The sequence below is a fragment of the Centruroides vittatus genome, unplaced genomic scaffold, assembly GCF_030686945.1.
Source record: "Centruroides vittatus isolate TY-2023 unplaced genomic scaffold, ASM3068694v2 contig_914, whole genome shotgun sequence".
Classification (NCBI taxonomy): Eukaryota; Metazoa; Arthropoda; class Arachnida; order Scorpiones; family Buthidae; genus Centruroides; species Centruroides vittatus.
This window is the reverse complement of record NW_027122603.1, coordinates 852,364-873,050: the sequence shown is the minus strand read 5'-3', so window position 1 is coordinate 873,050 and position 20,687 is coordinate 852,364. Positions and strand designations below refer to the sequence as shown.

At 28.8% G+C, this 20,687-nt stretch overlaps 2 protein-coding genes across 2 annotated transcripts in view; both read left to right on the top strand.

Moving 5' to 3' along the window:
- Positions 1-10,626, top strand: part of ninaC (STKc_myosinIII_N_like and MYSc_Myo21 domain-containing protein ninaC) — a 63,012-nt gene extending 52,386 nt beyond the window's left edge. Inside the window, exons 13-33 of the mRNA XM_067281315.1 lie at positions 4,057-4,221; positions 4,307-4,423; positions 4,493-4,600; positions 4,673-4,756; positions 5,221-5,368; positions 5,448-5,499; positions 5,582-5,771; positions 5,848-5,959; positions 6,196-6,391; positions 6,471-6,612; positions 6,721-6,862; positions 6,945-7,163; positions 7,308-7,369; positions 7,564-7,838; positions 7,908-8,019; positions 8,097-8,355; positions 8,572-8,705; positions 9,055-9,240; positions 9,687-9,787; positions 10,076-10,195; positions 10,372-10,626. Of these exons, the coding sequence (XP_067137416.1) occupies positions 4,057-4,221; positions 4,307-4,423; positions 4,493-4,600; positions 4,673-4,756; positions 5,221-5,368; positions 5,448-5,499; positions 5,582-5,771; positions 5,848-5,959; positions 6,196-6,391; positions 6,471-6,612; positions 6,721-6,862; positions 6,945-7,163; positions 7,308-7,369; positions 7,564-7,838; positions 7,908-8,019; positions 8,097-8,355; positions 8,572-8,705; positions 9,055-9,240; positions 9,687-9,787; positions 10,076-10,195; positions 10,372-10,498 (3,051 nt within the window). The 3' untranslated portion in view covers positions 10,499-10,626. The remainder of the gene's footprint in view (positions 1-4,056; positions 4,222-4,306; positions 4,424-4,492; positions 4,601-4,672; positions 4,757-5,220; positions 5,369-5,447; positions 5,500-5,581; positions 5,772-5,847; positions 5,960-6,195; positions 6,392-6,470; positions 6,613-6,720; positions 6,863-6,944; positions 7,164-7,307; positions 7,370-7,563; positions 7,839-7,907; positions 8,020-8,096; positions 8,356-8,571; positions 8,706-9,054; positions 9,241-9,686; positions 9,788-10,075; positions 10,196-10,371) is intronic.
- Positions 10,627-13,710: 3,084 nt separating this feature from the next.
- The window catches only part of LOC136984349 (A-type potassium channel modulatory protein DPP6-like), a 37,969-nt gene continuing 30,992 nt past the window's right edge, over positions 13,711-20,687 (top strand). The window contains exon 1 of the mRNA XM_067281298.1: positions 13,711-13,753. The gene's annotated coding sequence lies outside the window, so the exon portion shown is untranslated. The remainder of the gene's footprint in view (positions 13,754-20,687) is intronic.

The following is a 20,687-nucleotide window of genomic DNA, read 5'->3' as shown; positions in this document are numbered from 1 at the left end:
AATTTTAAATGTCTTTACGTGGGGATTTTATCTCATTATTTATTACTAATATTTTTGTTCTATATCTGTATCTATAAAGTGTCTCTAAAGTAATTGGACCGGGAACCTCCCTACTTAAAACGACCCTGCCATAAAACATTGGACCCATAATAATTGGTCCCCACTGTGGTCTTTATCTGTCTACTGCTGTGAGATATGGATTCGCATCTGGTATGGATTTTCACACATTTAAATGGATATTTGGGGAGAACGAAGAAATCCCGGAAAATGGGTAAAGCCGGATATGAAACATTGTAAAAATTAAAAAGTTGGCAACATGTATGTTGTGTCATGATTCCTATCAGCCACGTAATATTGACACGTGTTGTTATGCTCGCGAGTTTTCGTCCATGTTTTGTGCAGTTGAAAACTTGTAAAATCAGCCAAAAAATCAAATTGTTTTTGGAAGATTTTATTATTTCAGTAAAAGTTATATTACAAGTATCATATGAAGTTTTTAGATATTCCTATAAATATGGATAATAACGTGTGTTTTGGGCTATTTATTTATCATACATCGGAATTTAGATAGAGTACCGTCTGTTTTTCCAACGTTGATTAGAATTAAACATGGTGATTTGAGGCAATCATGGACAGATTTAAACTGCCCGAAATTGCCTTGAGGTTTACTTTTTGATATATTTATTCAGTTTTTCTTATAATACTCTACAATTTTTGATCGGGATCTGCTCATAACCATGACAACCTAAAATTGCAGTGATTTAATATTCGAGATATTCATTTACTTTTTTAAATAAATTGACGAATCTATTGTATTTCAATTTGTAATGAATATGTGTGTAAATAAATTATATTTAATTTCTTTCTTTTTTTTTTGTCTGCAAAATTTTTGCCACTTTCTAGCTGGCCTGTCATTGTCTGCTCCGCGCCACAGAGTCTGACCCTACCCGAGATACGACACACGACGCCCCTATATCTCCCCATCCCCGCTACCTTTAATTACCAAAATTTAATAGCATCAATCTCCCTAATATACAAACTTCCCTGCAAAGTTTCAGAAAAGCACAGGAGTTATTAAGCTCCAAATTGGATGAACAAAATTGTGTCAGTAATTTAGAATGTGTAGCATTCAGGAAAAAAGTTGATTTTTAAGCAAATTTAATATATTTGTATTTTAAAAGATCATTTCAAAGTAAAATATTAAAGAAGCACTTTTTACTCATAATATTTTATACACAATCGATGTTTCTGCAACAATTAAACCATTGCGTTTAATTGTTGCAGAAAATTCTTATTAATTAAATTATATTCTTAAATTAATAAAATTAATTAAAAAAATATTTCAAAGAGTGGTAAAAGGTTTATCATGTCTTAAAAGATTCCAATAAACGTCTGAAAACGAACCGTTCTAAATCTACGTAAAAAGTTTTAGCAAAATTAAATTTATATATAAAAAAAATAAAAAAATAAAAAATATCTTTCGAGTAATATGAAAAATTTACTCTGTCGGCATGAGATCAAAAATGCTTTAAAAAAACAGCTTTAAAAAATGACTGGAGTTTTAATTCAATACAAATAGTATGGAAAGTTTTCAAAGGATGCGAAGTAATGACATAATCATGTATTAGAATAAGCAAAAAATCATTTTGAACACTGTTAACATCTAGGATATTTTTTTTCAAAAATTCAAATGCTTCTACATTTTTATTTAGGATAAATACTTACTTAGCTGCTCTGTCGTAGGCTATTATTTTTTATGTTTCGGCAAGTTTCCGTTTTACACAGGTTTTAATATTTATTTTCTATTTTTAAACTGTTCCAGAGAAATGTCGCATAATCACGGTCATTTTTAAACTAAAATCACTTCTACATACGTTAAAAATGTTATTGCATAATCCAAAGTGATTCCAGGTTTTCGAATGTAAGAATCGAAACTACTCTCCTCTAAAACAGTTTAAGTTGTTCTCGAAAACGAATGTAAAATATTCGAGAACCTAGAAAGAATTCTATCAATAATCGAATTACAGTAATATAGAGACCAAGTTATTCTGTGATCTGACTTCTTGGAAGTTTTAATGCTATAGTTAATTGTTAAATACAATTTCTCTAATAATCAAACATTTTAATCAATTTGTTCTCCAATTACTCTGCACTACTTAGTTACTAACTACTCCATACGAGGTGTTACCTTGTTCTCATTGTTCTCAAATAATTATCGTACATTCGTTGCTTGTTCTCGATTCACAAAGGATTCCTGCTTTTGGTTAAGTTCTAACAAAGACTGACATTAACAAAGAACGTGTGTCCGTATGTCCCCTCGTCACGTGACCTTCGCATTGAAAACGTTCGAAACCATTCTCTGAATACATTTAGTCATGCTTTGTGGTGACCGGCAATTTAACTTATTTTACCTTTTCCATGCCAAAAAAGATCCGTTTAGGCAGGTTTCTGTTTTATTCAGCTTACGTTTTAGACAGTATTTATTGTATACATTTCTCCTGTTGTTAGTTTTAAAATGTTTCGCTGCTTCGGACCTTAAGAATATAATTTGTCTTGTAATTTGGACTTCTGCCACGATATCAGAAATAATAGTTTCGAATATTCTTTAGTAAAGAAATTAATTAATTCAAATATAATTAATCTGAATATTAAATTAACATAATAATTTATATTAATTATTTTTAACTTCATTAACGAGAGATATCAATTATCATGTCATTTTTCTTTATACTGTTTCGAATGTAATTTGAAACATTGAAATTCTTTATAATTAGTATATTAATATATCAATTAGTAATCAAAGTAATTAGTGTATTAATTAACATATAAATAGTGTATTAATTGGGAATGTTTTGTCTAAGATTATCAGCTTTAAAAGTTTGAAAATTTTAATTAATTATTCATGTTTAATAAGAAATTTGCATTGTAAATAAATATACGATTTTTCCCCTTCAGATGAATAAACAAATCATTAAACTTTATTTTAAATTAATATTATTTGTTGAAGATAAATTTTTATAAACTATATAACAAGACTATAGAAAAATGAAACTATGAACTTCATAATATATTGTCACCAATTTCATATTTAATTAATTATAGGCGTATGTCCTTAATTTATCTGTTTAACCTTCACGATATCATAAAACTTTTATAGGATTTATTTATGTGAATATTCAATATAATGGCATTCATAAAATTAGATAATTATATATAAACTTATATATTTTTATAAAAGATTTTATTCTTGAGGGTAAGATCTTGGGGAATTTTGTTTTTTAGAACATCAAAATACCAGTTTTTTATTTTACAAAAAGACTAATTTTGATAGATTTTCTATCATTAGAGAGATTTATTTATACGTTATTAATATTTATGGCTGAAAGAAATCTTAACAATGTAAAGAATACCATCAAAATTGTCGTTTCCTGAGTCTCTCGCTAACATCTAATATAATTGATAGCAGCGAAGAGGAAAATTCAAGGTCGAATCTATGTATCGACAACTTGTTGCAATGATCATTTATTAGTAGTTTCTGGTGTTATTCCCTAGAAAACTTGGTGACTTCTGGAAAGTCGTATAAGAATTCACTCTGATTGTTTACGAAATATTATAGATTGATGTACAAGTTATTAATCATTAGCGTGAAATTACAATTATCATCTCATTATTCTTTTATGTTTTCTTCCACATTGTTTATCTAAAATGACGTGAAATAATTGAGAAAATTTCTATATTTTATGTAATAATAAACATGGAAATAAATTCAATAAATAAATTTTTTAATATAACACAGTAAAAATATTAATTCGTCGATTTTCTTGTACACGTTGTTTTAAAACTCGATGGTTAAAGATTTGTTCTGTTTAAAATATAGCAATATAGATTTTGTTTTTCTTTTGAGAATTTTATTTAGGCCAAAATCTTCTTTTGTGAATTTTAAAATGCTCAATTTGAATAGAAATTGCTTAATTGAGAGCTATTCACTGTTGCTTTATTGCTACAAAGAATCTATACTTTATTCTATGGGTATTCTTGAATAAATTAATGTTATAGATCGCTACAGAGTTGAAAGTCTTGTGTGAAGTTCATAAAGACGAAGAAATGTTATATAAGGCCGATCATATTATCGTCATCGGAGATAAATTAAGAACCGATCGTCAAAAAGACCTTCAAGTATATCTTCCTGATGATGTTGTGTCCCTGGATAATATTAATCAAGTATTTATTTTTTAAATTGCTATTAAAAATACTTTGAATATATACGTATATAATAACAAATTAATGAGTAACTATTGTGATTTAGGCAAGCGTACTAGAATTATTAAAAAATCGATTTTTAAAAGAACAGATTTACACGTATATCGGAGAAATGTTAATTTTTGTTAATCCATTTAAAATGAATGATATTTATGACGATGAGGTAAATAAAATCAGTTAGTTTACTTCAAAATTAGTTATCGGAATTAATAACGGTTAAAAATTTCTCCAGATTTATCACAAGAAATACCAGGAAAAAGCATTTATCGATAATCCTCCTCACCTCTACGCGATGGCAGATCAAACGTATCAAGATATGATGCACCATAAAAAATTACAGGCATTACTTTTAAAATTTTCTTTATTATTTTAAAAATTATTATTGACTTAAAAATTTTTTTTTATCCTGCAGACCATTGTTTTGATGGGAGAATCGGGAAGTGGAAAATCAACAGCAGCTGAACAACTCTTTAATCATCTTATTTATTTAGGCTCTGTAAGTTAATTTGCTAAGCTAAACACGAATTGATTTTCTAATTAGTTAATTTTAGTAAAGCTAATGATTGATTTACATTATACTTTTTAAAATATATAATAGTGCCAGTCATGGAAAACAAATTTAGTGGTGCCATCTGTCAATGAATTTTAAAATTTTATGTTAAACTTTTAATTATTATTGACATATTTAAAAAGGCGGTTAAAGCTTCGGCTTACAATTCGGACAAGTCGCCTTAGGAATTTTTTTAAGGGCTGTAAGTTCCGGATTTGTGGGCTCCATCCCTTCCGGTCCACCCCATTGTGGGAATTGCAGAACCCATAATGGATATGGATAAAAGGTCCTCGTTTGGGGGGTTTTTATAAGCCATAGGGGTTTCTAGACTTCCCCAAATGAATTTTAGTCATTATAATCAATTTTCATCAGCAATATTTATTAATTTCTTTGGAAAACTTAACTTTCAGAACAGAAAAAGTGGTATAAATGATAAATTGCTTCAAATCTTCCCAATAATGAAAGCATTTGGATGCTGTACAACGTCTTCGAACGATTCATATAGATTCGCTTTACATTTAGAAATGACGTTTAGCAATATGGGCAAAATAACATCAGGTAAATAATATATATATTACTATTATATAAAAGAAATATATTTAATAATAAATTATTTTTAATATTAATTCCTATACAGCCATTTTGTCTCCTTACCTTTTGGAAACTGAAATCGTTGTGTGTTGTAAGAGGTACACTTTATATTATATGATTTTTCAAAGCAAATAATGATAAAATCATTACGTCGATTCACCGAGAATACATTTTTTATAGGAATTATAGCAACTATCACATATTTTATTACGTATACGAAGGCTTAAAACACGAAGGAAAGTTACAACAATACGGCTTAAGCGAAGATGCCGCAAATCACAGATATTTAAATACATCATTTCCAGTAAATTCTTTGCAAATGTACGAAAAATTGAAGGAAAGTCTTAAAATATTAACATTCACGGACGAGGTGGGTAAATTTATCAAAAGACGAAAGAAGAATAACGTTTTTAAATTTTTATACGATTTTTATGAATATTTTAAAGGATATAGTGATGATTGTTGATTGTATATCAGCCGTTATTCTGATAGGAGATATAGAATTTATGCAAGTTGGAAATGTAATTAAAGTTAGCAATAAACCGATTTTAGAAAATAGTAAGTTTATTTCTTTAATTCTCTGTAGTTTTTGACAATTTTATACACAATTTTTGTTATATTTTATATAAATATTTAAAACAGTACTCGTAGGCCTACATATAAAGAAATAAATCACTTTAAAATTTGTAAGAATAGCATAAATAAATGAATTTAATTCTTTAATTATATATTAGCCTTTGGATCTATGCTATTATTATTATTTAATTATAATAATTGATGTTGATTTAATACAGTTGGCGATTTTCTTGGCATTAAAGCCTATCATTTGAGAAGAATAGTTACGTGTCAGGACGTCAGTGGAAATTTAAATTCTACTATAGAAATGTCTGAGCGTTGTAGAGACTCTTTGGCTAAGTTAATTTACTCTAGACTATTCGACTGGGTTGTTAATGAGATTAATAAGAAATTATCGTTTTGTAGAATGATATAGTAAGTTGGTTTACGATTTAATCTTTAAATTTGGATTATTTAAATTTTACGAAATTATTCTTTGTTAATGTATTTTTAGTGGAGACGTTTATTCTATTGCCATTATAGACTTTTTTGGACTGGAAAATCAAGATTCGAACGAGTCTCAGCATTTATGGCACAATTTATGTTTCGAACAACTTAATTACTTTTATAAGAAATATACTTTTACCTGGGAACAGGTAAGCTGTATATTATCTATTTTTAAACCAATATTTTTTTTTTTTTTTTTTTGCTATATAGATTATAAATAACTAGTTACATAAGTTGTAATTTTAATATATTTATAGGAAGAATGTAAAGAAGAAGAAGTCACTTTGCCATATATTCAAGTAAACGATGGTAGAGAAGTTTTAGATACTTTTCTATCACGAACCGATGGATTATTACAAGCTTTGCATATTGCGTGCCGTCACGGAAGTACCTGTAAAGGTTTTAGAAATTAAATAAAATATTACGAAATGTTGGTAATAGAATATATTCTGTAAATATTCATTTGTCATTTTTTCAACAGATCGCTTGATTGATATCCTTAGTTCGGTTCAGAAAGAACACATGCGGATCGAAGATGACTATAAAATTCTCGTTAATCATACAAACGAAAAAATTACTTACGATTTGAAAGAATTAATTAAATGTTCGAAATGCCTATCTGAAGAAGTTATCAGTACTTTAGCATCGTCTAGAATGACGTTAATTAAGAACATGTTTTCGTCTCCTTTGACTAAAACAGGTAGTAGCAAGTTAAAAGAAAAATTTACTTTTTAACAAGTGTATGTTTATGTTTTCATCAACTTTATAATTTCATAATTTAAATTATCAAGTCACTTTATCGTCTTAATTACATAAATTAAATAGCTGCGATTATCTTTTTAAGGTCAGTTAAAAGATGCGATGTTAGACGAACAGAAACGGCTCACTGGAAAAAAATGCAGAACGGTTAGTTCCTTCTTCATCGAGGTCTTTTTTTTAAAATGTATTTTAGCGTTATTTTCCCTCGTCTTTCTTTTTTCTTATGTATTCTGTCAACTCGAATTACTTCTAGAAATTATATTAATGATCTTTACTTTTATCGAATCTGAAAGGAGTGACAAATAGGCCTGTATAATATGATGCATTCTTTTTTGATGTAGGGTTTAATGTCTATTGGTTGTATCAGCCAAGAAAAACTAGCTGTAGCATCATCAGTATTAATTGTGCGCCAGAATTTATCGGTCATGATGAAACATTTAGTAGAAGGCGATCCTCATTTTATTTTCTGCCTACGTTCAAATAAAAATGGTGCAGAAAATTGCTTCGAAGAAGAGAAAATTTCGAAACAGTTAGAGATGTTTAACATTAACGATTTAGGTCGTCTAAGAATGAGAGGTTTCTCTCATAGAATATCTTTCGAAGACTTTTTAAAAAGGTATGCTGCGATGTTACATTATTAAAGAATTATTTTATGAATAACTCAATAAATGAATGAATGCTTTAGATATCAATACCTAGCCTTCGATTTTAACGAAACTGTCGATGTAACTGCAAATAATTGCAAATTGTGCCTTCTCCGTCTCAAGCTGGACGGATGGCATATTGGCAAGTCGAAGGTAATCAATTTGATAAATATACTAAGGGGCATGTTATTATAGTTACGTTGAATAATTATTTGGTAAATCTTTGGTAGGTTTTCTTAAAATATTATCACGTTCAATATTTATCCCGGCTCTATGAGAACGAAGTACGTAAAATTATCAAAGTGCAAGCAGCAATGAGAAGATTTCTGACTCTCTGTAAACATCATCTAAGAATGGAGAAAAAATCTTATATCGAAAAGAAGGAGGAATGTGATCGGAATGAAACCAAAGAAGAAAATAATGAAGACGAGAAAAATGAAACACAAATCAAAGAAGATGAAAAAGAAGAAACTGTCGAAAAAGTCAAAGGTTTTGCTCAATCTTAAAAAAAAAAACATCTATTAGAAATTTCTGTAACAAAAAAATAATTAAATAGTTGCAAATAATTATTATTTAATTTATAAAATAGAATTTATGGTATGAAATGGCAAATAGTAAATTAAATATTTATTACACGACATATTATTTATTAAAAGTTATAATAAAAATATATTTCAGTAACTCTATAAATTTATTGCTAATTAGAAGATGCAGTTGATCATAAAGCAGCTCGAATCATTCAATATTACTACAAAAGATGGAGATTAAAATCTATTTTTCAAGTTCTTCAGAATTATAGAATGGCTAAAGCGACATACTTAGTGCAATTTTGCCAGCAGGTAACCTGTTACATTACAAACAATCGTCTTTATTAAATTTATATATTATTGATCGAAATTAATTGTCGTATGAATTAATAAATACTATATATTTAATAATTCAATAAATATTTATATTTGTAAAATATAAAATTTAAGCGAAATATTTCATCCATTGTTATAAACATAAGTAAATTCCACATTAAATTTATTTTAACTATATTAAAATTATATATTTATCTTCTTCATATATAAATGTACAATTTTAAAATTCGTTTTTGTAAATTTATATGAAATAAATTTAGAAATAATACATTATTTGTCATAATAACTTCATTAAATTAAGTTTTTCTTTATACTTTTATTGGAGGTTCATATATATAATCAGGAAGTTCATATGTATTTGAGAAAAAATCAAGGAGGAGAATCAGAATATAAAATGGAAAAGGTTCCTTACAAATATTTAGAATCTTTGTGTCATTCACTACCTCAAACCTTCTATAAAATTAAACTTCCTTTAAGATTGGAAAATATTGCTTTTGAAGATACAAGTCATGTAAGTTTTTTCTAAAGTTATATACAAAATGAACGAGATTCGTTATATTTTTAAACAGTTTATTGCAAATTACAAAATAACTCAATTGTGAATTATTATTAGCCCTATAAACTATATTATCAACTTTATACTGTATATTAAGTCTAAATAATATAGTATATTATACTAATATTATATATTATATATAAATAATAGTATAATAATATATTATATATAAGTCTTTTACTAAGTTGTTTACACTATACAACAGCCGATTTTAATTACAATAATTATGTCTATATTCAAACTGTACCAAATGTAAAACATACGTATAAGTTAATCAGTAATTACTTGTATGTAAATTTGATGAATAGATAAGTCATTTGAAAACTTATATATTACTAGAATAATCTATTATAAAGAAAATGTATATTAGAACACTTGGAAATAGTTGCTTAATTTTTCAGATGAACAAAATTTCTAGATTCCATTACAGACCAACTATTACAGAAGAATTATTAGAAATAGCAGAAGATTGGGATGCAGCTATTCACAAAATAATTAAGAGGTAAACACTGTGAAGTTTGTCATTTTTATATATATATATATATATAGATTTTTTGCACTCAGTTTTATTTATTAAACTTATCTAAAATAAAATTTATTAATTGATTTATAAATGATACAGTATATTATATTTTTGTTCTGAATTATTATTATTTAATCGAAATTATAAACTTCATCCTTTTTAAAATATAAAGTTATTTGTAAATGTTTAATTACATTTCGCGATTAAGAAAGTCTAGTTAAAGTTAATTAAATAAATAATTAATAAGTGTATATATAATTGTTTTAGAGAACCGAAATTAGATTCGAAATTTATAAATGAATCATATGGTAAAGGAAGTGATGAAAAAAGCCAAATTATTAGAAAGGAGGAGGGAAATGATAGTAATTCATCTGTTAATAAATGCAGGTAAATGTAGATTGTAAATATGATCTTATTCTTCGATGCTTTCGAACACCCTTAAGCGTAACAAGTCATCAAATTCGAGTAATTACTTTCTCATTTAATTTCTGTTAGATTCAAATAATTAACTTTATAAATACTGATAGGAATTAAAAGGAAAAAATATTTTATCTTATTTATAGTGATGACGAAAGTAGAAAAATAGAAGAATCCGTGAATGGTGACAAGCCCATTAAAAAAGTTTCCATTTTGGAGGAGTTTGAACTTGTGCCAGGCTTATTTGTTTCTGCCGAAAGCGTAGAGCTGTAATATAAAATGTTTTAAATGTAGCTTTAACGTTTAAATAGTCTATTATATGCAGTATATAAATTTTAATTACAGTTAAATTTTCTTTAATGTATCATTTTCGAGAACAATAAATCTTCTTAAGTTGAAAACAGTGTTTTAAATAAAATCGTTCACAAAACCAAGCCCATATTTAAGCATATTCTTTCTTTTAACAAGTGAAAAGACACGAAAATCCGTTAAGAATCGAACAAAGAATCGAAAAATACCCCGAAGGATTCGTTGATCGAGTTCGATAGGGGAAAAGAAACTTGCAACTTTGAAGTGGTCCGCAGAAGGCACACCTGCAGTTAATTCGAATTGGATACTATCCAGTCAATAATTATAGTTCGAGGGTGTGACTGTAGCCTTCGGAAAATCCACATGGTTGACCTTTGTCACCGAGGTCATACTTCTATCTCGGGGTATATCCTTCTACGTTGACAACCGCTCCCCGCTTCGTGTGAAGTTTGGTAGGCGAAAAACAAATAAAACTCTCGAATATATTAATTTTATTACCGCAACTAAATATTTTAAACTACTCAAAAAACAGCTTAGTGTTATTTAGTCGGTTGTATAAATCTGTCAACGACACCTCGGCCCGTGATTATTTCTCCTTGCTGCTTGTTCTCGGCAGGACACCCCCCATAATATAAGTCATTATGTTTGTCAATACATAAGCCTCCAGTAACATGTTAGTGAAACTCGCTCAGAAATGGGGTGCGGCGACCTCAAAAGACTTCTCTAGCGTAGCCTTATTGGTCAGCGGGTACCACAAACGATGAAGCACAAAACATCTGTAAGCTTTCCTATTTGGATTTCGAACAAGAAGGTACGTTTTCACGTTCGGATTTTACTTGTTTTTCATTTTTACTAGACTTTTACAACACAGATTCCAGCATTTTATAATTATATTTAATATTATTATTATTTAGTGAACCGTGATCTTTTTGCTAATTAAATGGTAATTATATTAATTTTAACGAAATATTTCATTGAAATAAGTTGCATATTTTATCTCGTCATAATATAATTATTATACTTATTTAAACAATGTTGAATATAAAGCTGCATTAATGCCCCTTTAGTGAAGAAGATTTTTATAAGGTTTTTATAAGTTTAAATAGTAATTTTCTTAGTGTTTTTATTTTATTTTTCTGCTTTCAAATCGAAAACTATGACAAATCGATTAACCGTCCAAAAATAAATTTCGTGCTTCCTTTTTGTCGTCTAAAAACTTACAGATTAGAGTCGAAGATGAGATTATATTGAATTAGTAGAAGTTTAACCTGAAACAATAATAAATTTTTTTAAAATATTTTTATGCTCGACATACATTTATTCGTATTATAGACAAATTCTTATGTATCATATCTTTAAAAATTCCTAATTTCCATATTATTGTTTTCTCATTATTTTTCTTTCAGAATCCTTTAATTACTCTTAAATTCAATATAAAAATTATTGAAATTATTTAGATTAAGCTATATTTATATATATTTTTTATTTTATAATTCTGAAACCATTTATTCAAATTCGGCTTAAATAGAATAAGGCACGCATAGAAAAACATGAAAAAGACATGTTTGAATTGTGTTCATTGTTAACTTGCAAATTTAATTCATATTCAAGTATATATAACATCAAACAAATAGAAATATATTGATCAAGAATTATCTCTCTATAAAAGAAAAAAAATTACAAAAATAATTTTGTAAGCTTATAAACAGTAATAATTAAGTGAATATAATCATTAATTTGTAATTTTTAATTATAACATTGGTCTATATATAAGTATTAGTTTTACTTGCATTCTATAAATTGTTAGTAGAAATAAATCTATGATGTTTAATTAATATTTTGTATATTTTTAACGTTTCATTAAAGTGTTAATTATTATTTTAATTTAATTTTTTTTCTAGAATGACACCGAGTTTGAGAAATTATTATATGGATACGATTCCATCTCTGAATCCAGAAAAATCGGTTCTGTCGACAATACCCTGGAGACCTCCGATGCTTACTTTACCTTATATTCATTCTAATATGAATACGGATCTGACTACGACCCACACTGATCTGACTCCAATAATTCCGGTAACTTACAATTCTAGTTTGCCAACCGATTGCTGGAGCCAAAGATTTCTTCCTCAGACTCCTTTTAACTGTAACATTCCGATGCAAAAACCTCAAATAACCTCATCCGTCATATCCACTAGACGTTGCAGAAAGTGCGTGTGTCCTAACTGTCAGAATCCCGAAGGCAACAATACCGGAAATGGCAAAAAGCAGCATCGTTGTCACTATCCGAATTGCGAAAAAGTGTACGGAAAGACCTCTCATCTAAAGGCCCATCTTCGATGGCATTTAGGTGAAAGGCCTTTCGCGTGTAGTTGGTTGCATTGTCAGAAGAATTTCACTCGTTCTGATGAGTTGCAACGTCACATGAGGACGCACACCGGTGATAAACGTTACGCGTGCAATCAATGCACCAAGCGATTTACCAGATCTGATCATTTAAATAAACACATGAAGACCCATTCTACAGCATCTAAGAACGTATTGTAAATTGTACTTGCTCTTAGTCTGTATATAATGAATTTTTCAATTAAATATTGAAACTTTAAGTAAAAAAGTGTCTTTTTCACTCTTTCTCTTTTAAATTATCTCGATTTAATTAAAAACGTTTTCCCGTCATCAATTATTTAAATAAATTTTTTAAAGTTCTGCTTCCAAACTCCCAAGGGCATACGAATAGTATAATAGAGAGATTTATAATCTCGAATTGTAAGCGGATTAACTTTCTGTTATAGATAGATCTTTTACAAAGCATAAACTAGTTTCTATATTTAAATTTTTGTCGCAACGTCATACGAAATTTAGTTAATGCACAAAACTAGATTTAATTATTATCGTAAGACATCTTCAAATGAATGGAATAAATAGCATAGTAATTGCGCTATCTTCTAACGTTTTCTCATTGCTCTTTTGTTGTTAATTAGATAGATGAATCTAATTTATTCCAAGCACCTCGATCATCTTAGTTGGCGAATTAATTAAGACATCTTGTCACCCGGACAATTTTATTTTATCCGTAACACGTGGCCTGCACATGCGTCAGGTATTACTGACAACTGTTGCTATGGTGATGGAGAATGAAGGGTATGAACGTGAGCTGCTGTCTTTTGACAGAAAGACAGTAAAACGACAACAAACTGACTCCTGTGCAAAGTCGGTAAGGTAAGTGGTCATCATTTTCAAATGCCTGTCTGTATTCATTTCCATAATCGGTCTGTTAGCATGAAAAGAAAGTAGTAATGGATTGCAGGTTAGTGGCTCCACAAAGGTGAACTCTTTCTTTATCCTGTTTTTTTTATACCATTTTAAACGTGCTTATTGTGCAAAATACGAACGAGATATGATAAATGCCACATCGTTTGAAGGTCGAAGGTTGTTTAACTTCTCTTTCCGAGTGTCTTTGATCTGTCTTATTAGCTACTACAACCGATTAGTGAAATGACGTGCAATTTTGTTTACGTCTGTTAAAACCTGTCTTAGATTTATATTAATTAATTTCGAATCTATACGTTATATTTATTGATAAATGTACAGAAATTTCCAACTTCTCTCAATAAATTTAATCTGTAATCTTTTATTTCTTGAAAATTTCTATGGAGTTTAATTACACAGTTCATTGGTATATAAATAAAATTATTTGTATTATTTTCTTAGCAAATACCGAATCTATTAATTTTGGAAAAAAGAAGTATAAAAAAACAACTATTTTGTATTAAATCGTGATTGGATTTTGTTTAAAAAGTCTTTGAATAAACGTGAAATAAAAAACAATTTATAAATGAAAAATTTGTTATTTTATTTTTTAAAAATGCATTTAAATCTAAATATTATAAATAAATCGGAAAAAACAGTTATTTGTAATTACTATACAAGTCATGAATATTTAAAATTGCAATTTTGGGATGAAAATATTTCAAACTTTGAATCCAGTCAACATTATTCATTATTAACGATTAAATTAAATTAAAAAAATGTTATCTTTTACAGCTCTTAATGAATTAAATATGAGGAAAAAATATATATTTGTATTTTGATGATTTAAATATTCTTAAAATACACTTATTTAAATGATGTGCCTCATTGTTGATTTATATTTATTTTTAAATTAGATTTATAAAGTATTGCGAGTTACTAAAGCAATTACTTTCTGCCTAAGTTGTTGTAAATAAAAAAGGTATAGGAAAATCTTTTTTTCTAAGTGACCTGTCGATGTCGATCATGTCTAATATATATCAAAAGGATATATAATACAACTCTATACGGTTGATGTTGCCTCACATAAGAATGTCAAAATTTTGAGATCGTTTAATATTACTAATATATAAAGTTATGAATTATTTATATAATTCTTTTAATTATGAATATAAATCATACAATTTAAAATATTCTAGTTAATGAAAGTGATCTTCAATAAGTTATTTCAACAATATACAGAATTTACTTTATTTTTGCTTTACCTAATTCACTAATGAAACTCAATTATTAGATAAACAATATTAATTAGTTTTCCTGTAAGATGTTTCGTAATTAACCATTACAAAACTTAGGAGTGATAGATTGTTAAAACTAACGACCCACAAGTAGAAAAGAGTGCTACTTGGACGCCATGTTTGATTCTAATTGATATTTGTAGTCACGACACTTGTAGTAGACTGGCAGTATCATCACAATGTATATAAATCACGTGTGTGCGGTTCTTTATGTATGCTTTACTTAGTAACTTATATATTTTCAGGTATTGCTAAGGATTAAGTAATTTCTTTCCTCAAGAAATGTTATAAAGTTAGTATTATTGCTATTAATTATAACAATATTCTTCATGGGAACAAAATAAAATAATTTATAAATTTATTCATTTCTATTTTATAATTAAAGAAGAGGTTTTTAAAATTCAAAAGTAGAAAAAAAAACCGATTTTAGAAATATTCCGAATTTTTATGATTTGATTGAATATAAAAGTAAATCTTATGAAAATGTAATTTAAGTATACTGTAGCGAATTCGGACATTTCACACAAAGTAATGTATAATAACCACATTTATTGCTATAAACATGCCAGTTTGTTTCGGTAAACAGTTTAGACTTTGTACTCTCATTATCTGGTAGTACAGAGTTCAGTGACATTAACGTACAGAAAAAAAAAATGAAATCTTCAACGCATTAAATTGTCCGGAATAGCCTCATCACAGGGGGTGAAGTAGGATATGCTGGACATTAGCTTTTGTCTTATTGTTTAACTGCAGTCCATATTCGTCAACATTAAAGATTCATTCAGGATGTCACCATTAGCTTTGTTTTATCCAACATTGTCTTGAAAGGTTTTCAGGACAATGAAGAACGTGTTTATTGTTCTTTTATCAGACTTTTATCACCAAACTTTAGCAAATCCTGTGTTTTTCTAAGAGAAAAACCTTGGTTTGTTTTGTTTTCTAAATGAAACAAACCAAGAAGACCTTTCGAGCTTGATTGTATTATTAAATGGATGTGGGATGTTCATGCTGACGAACTGGTAAACTAAATTGCATATATCATGTCTAGTCAGAACTGTTTGTCTTCCCACACGTATGATTGGGGAATTTGCAGTCACTTATTTCGGACATTAAATGGCCGAGCAACATCTCTGATAGATAACCTTCTTTTACTGAGAGTTATGGCATTGTACATAACTCTCAGTAAATTCCTCAGACCATGTCTGAACACGCTTTCTTTTCTAGTTGCGTATCACACTTTAAAATAGAAAATGCAATACCAGAAATCTTACCAACACATCTTTTGTAACAAGCTTTCTCACCTACACTTGATACAATGAGAAAAAACCCCAACTGACCTATAAATGTCGCCGCCATGCGACCTTAGCGCACGCTCGTGCGAATACGAAAATATAATGCTCGGCATGGAATACATACTGAGTACTTCTTGCACTTCGTAAAATTCCAAACATTAGACTATCCAGATTCGGATATCGAACGCTATACGAAAATTTCAATATACAAGTAATATTGTATCTTAATACAGTATTAAGCTAAGAAAACAAAATAAGTATGAAACAGATAATCACACTATATAGGACAGACTGGAGCAATTCCGGACATCAGGTAATACCGGATATGAAATATTATAAAAAGTAAAAGTTGGCATCACTGTCACTCTGCGTCATGATTCTTATCAGCCACGTAGTATAGAACATACACTTCTCAAAACCAATACGTGGCGCTAGTATCGGGCTTATGAATAAATAGCTTCCTGTTTTACGTTGCTTAAAATTGCTTTTTTTACTTATTTCGATATTATGGAAATGCCGGTTTAATTGCTGTGCGCCTGTCAATAATAAAAAATGTCCAAGTTTGAAATTCACAGGTTTTATGAAGTGTCACTTCGTATGACTTTTATTTGATAAAAACGATATGATACACTTGTTAGTGTTTTTCACAGTTAAGTTACGTATTTATTACGTGTGTAGTGAAATCTGTGTCTAGAAATGAAAAAGTTTTTGTCAAAATTCTAGACAGTAAGTATTTTGTATTTTTTTTTCCTTCGTCATTAACTGCTCTGTAGCCTATTAATACCGCAGTCTTAATATCAAGCATTTTTTATAATAAATTTTTATTGCATCTCTTAATACATAATTATTTTTAAAAAATTATTTATTTATTAATTACGTTATGCCTTGCCCGCATTCAAATATCGGACAAGAGCAAGATCAAAAACAAAAGCGAAAAACTAAAAGCGTCAGTGTAATACTTTAAGCTTGTGTCCCTTTCTAGGGTTCTATCTTTGTTCTTGTCGTACCAGGAACGTCGTTAGATAGTTACCAAAGAGAGTCTAGTGGAATAACAAATAACACATTACGTATATTACAGAATAACATTTCATGTCTTCAAGAAAACCTTCGATTGCCTATAACATATCTAATTGCATCTGAGGAGGATGCAATGTCGCGAATGTATTTACAACATTATCAATATACAATATACAATATAAACTTTGTCAATATATTTACAACTCCTCTCTGCGTGTTTGCTATCCAGTTCTTCCATAGAAATATCTCGCCTTCCACTGAGCGGGTTATCACAATACATGTCAATGAATCCTCTCAGAATGCAGTCGTAATTTTTATCAAATAGCTTGAAAGTATTGCATTAATACATTATCTTAAAAATTATATAATACTGTTAACATTTTTAATATTATATATACGTGTATATTAGGAACCCTCTAACCTATGCCTGGGTCATCACTCTTTGAGTTATTAATCAACATTTTGCACAATAAAAACAAAATTCAAGCTTAAGAATATCGTATTTTTTTTAATGTTATGCAGTATAAATATATCAATCTGACGAGTGAGTCCAGCTTTGTGATGTATTATAACCCTACACGGCCGAAAGAGGAGTCTACAGACCCATTATACCCCCATGACGACGCGCATGTCTTGGCCCCTAATTCTTTTAATTTCTTTCTTAATTCAGCAACTGTTAGCCTACATTCTTTAAATTCGTGCTTTTATAAGCGGATCAAAACTTCGCTTAGTTTCCACTATTTTACTCACTACCAGAAGTTAAGTAGGGCCTATACATCAAGCTGACACTAGCGCCGCCAGTGACGAGATTAAACCATGCACGTCACATTGACATGTGTTGTTATACAGGAGCTTTTTCGTTCGCTCTTTTTATTACTTCAGGAAATGTTTATTGCAAGTATCACATGAAATGTTTAGATATTCTCATAAATATAGATAATAATGTGTTTTGTGCTTTTTATTTACCATATATCGAAATTTAGATAGGGTAACGTTTCTCTTTTCATAGTCGATTAGAATCAAATATGGCGATTTGTGGCAACCGTGGACAGCTTCAAACTGTCCGGAATTGCCTTGGAGGGTCACTTTTTTATTAGGACTTAAGATTGTAGAGATTTAATATTCGAGATGTTCATTTTTCTCTATTTTTCATAAATTAGAATCTATCGTATTTCAATTTCTGATGAATACGTGTAAGTAAATTATATTTCATTTCCTTCTCTCTTTTGCCAAATTTTGGCCACTGTCTAGCTGACTGGTCGTTGATCCAGATACTGTCTGCTATTGCCCCGCGCCACAGAGGAAAGTCGGACACTGCATAGTTTATATTTTTTATTTTTTGGGAATAAAGTTAGTTAGATTTTTTTAACGTCCTATACTATATGATAGCCAACAGATTGGAGTATCAACTAATATAAAAAGTCATACGTTTTCTCTAACGAATTGCGTGATACGGTAAATTTTATATCCACGTTCTCTCAGTCTCTCCTACATAATACGAAGATCATATGCAAACTTTATTTTTTTATAAATACATTTACATTATTATATTACATATATATCACATAAAAATTAATTAATCGATAGATAAACTGTTTCGGATGTTAAACACTTCTAATTGTAAAATTTGCAAAATTTTCTAAGAGATGACCTCAAAAACAACATACGAATGAAAGAAAAAAATTCTGCCTCTGATGAAGACCAAAACGTGACTATAGACTTATGATGAAATTTGCTACCTGGCCACAACAATTGTACATTCACAATTCCATTCTGTTTCGAGATACCTAACTGAGCGTGATTGCATTCCTAACGTCATTGCCCAACTTTCACCCTACATAGAAAACGTGCTACAACTCTTCTATGCACTGTATTTCTGTGCTCTGATTCCTATTGCTTTTATAATTTAAATAAAACAAATAAATTTTTATTATAATCATATATAATTATTTTATTATCCGAAATTAGAATATTTTCAAACTTTTATTCGTTTTCATAACAGCAAGATAACGTTTGGTAATTCCACATTAATATAAATTTTTCGGTTAATAATTACGATAATAATCAACTTTCCATCTTGTAAAAGGTAATTTTCAATAATAAATTTAAGTTATTTATTATAAATATAATTGTAAAATGCATCGTTTTCAGATTGATCGTGGTGCATTTTGTTTCCATTAAAACGTTAAACAATACATTATGAATTTCAAAGTAAATAATTAATTCTAATAAAATAATTTTAACTTTAATTCACGGTCAAATAAGCTAATTTAAAAACAAATATCTGTATAAATCTATAAGTTCTAATTTATTCAGTGTTATTAACATGGACAAGCACACGCGCTTGCACTAATGATGACTCGAATAAGAGAGGTTCAAAACGGTAATTTTATTAATCGATTCTACTTAAATGTCATTATTATTAGATTGAGATGTTTGGCATGTGAAATTTCGCATTTAGTTACTTGCTCATTTGGGAAATTGCTAAAATTTAATGTTTGAAATACAGTAAAATCTGTGTAAAACGGAAACCTGCCTAAACGGATGAAGAGTTTTTCTATGCTGAATTTAAAGTCGGAAACCCGTCTAACGGGGAAACGGAAGAGGATTTTGGTACGAAGAACGTAACGTAACCTGGATAAAAAGGAAAATTAACATTTCATTTGTAGATAAATAAGTAAAATCATCTCCAAGTATAATTACCATTGTACTATACCTGACCCTGAAGCTGGGCGAAGAAACGAAGATCACGTGGCATAGGAATATGCAGACAGACGGTCTTTAATGATAATCTTTGTTAGAATTAACCAGAGTCAGAATCGAGTACTTTTCGAATTGACAACTTTCAATAGTAGAATGAATTTCTGAGAAATGAGTTTTCCAGAATAAACACCGAATGCAACGTGAAAGAAATGAGAATAAGGTAATACAGTGCTGTAAATTTGCCTTATACAAATTAGTTGATAAGTAACTAGTATCAAGTATTCGGGAACAAGTTCATTAATATAATTGTTGATTTCAAAGATTGCAGTATATTATAAAATTTCTCGCGAAGTCATATGACAGAATAACTTGGTCTCTGTATTAAAGTGACGGTAGAACGAGACACTAGTTTTTGATACTAGAATTGGATTGTTCCTTGTCCTGTGAGCTCGTAAAGTATTCATCAGAGAAGTATTCGAATATCTAGCACAAAGAGAACTTTTTGCAATCGAATACTCCCATATTCACTTAAATCACTTTGAATTAAACATTAAATGTATTTAAAAAAAATATTACTAACAGTAAAAGAGAAAA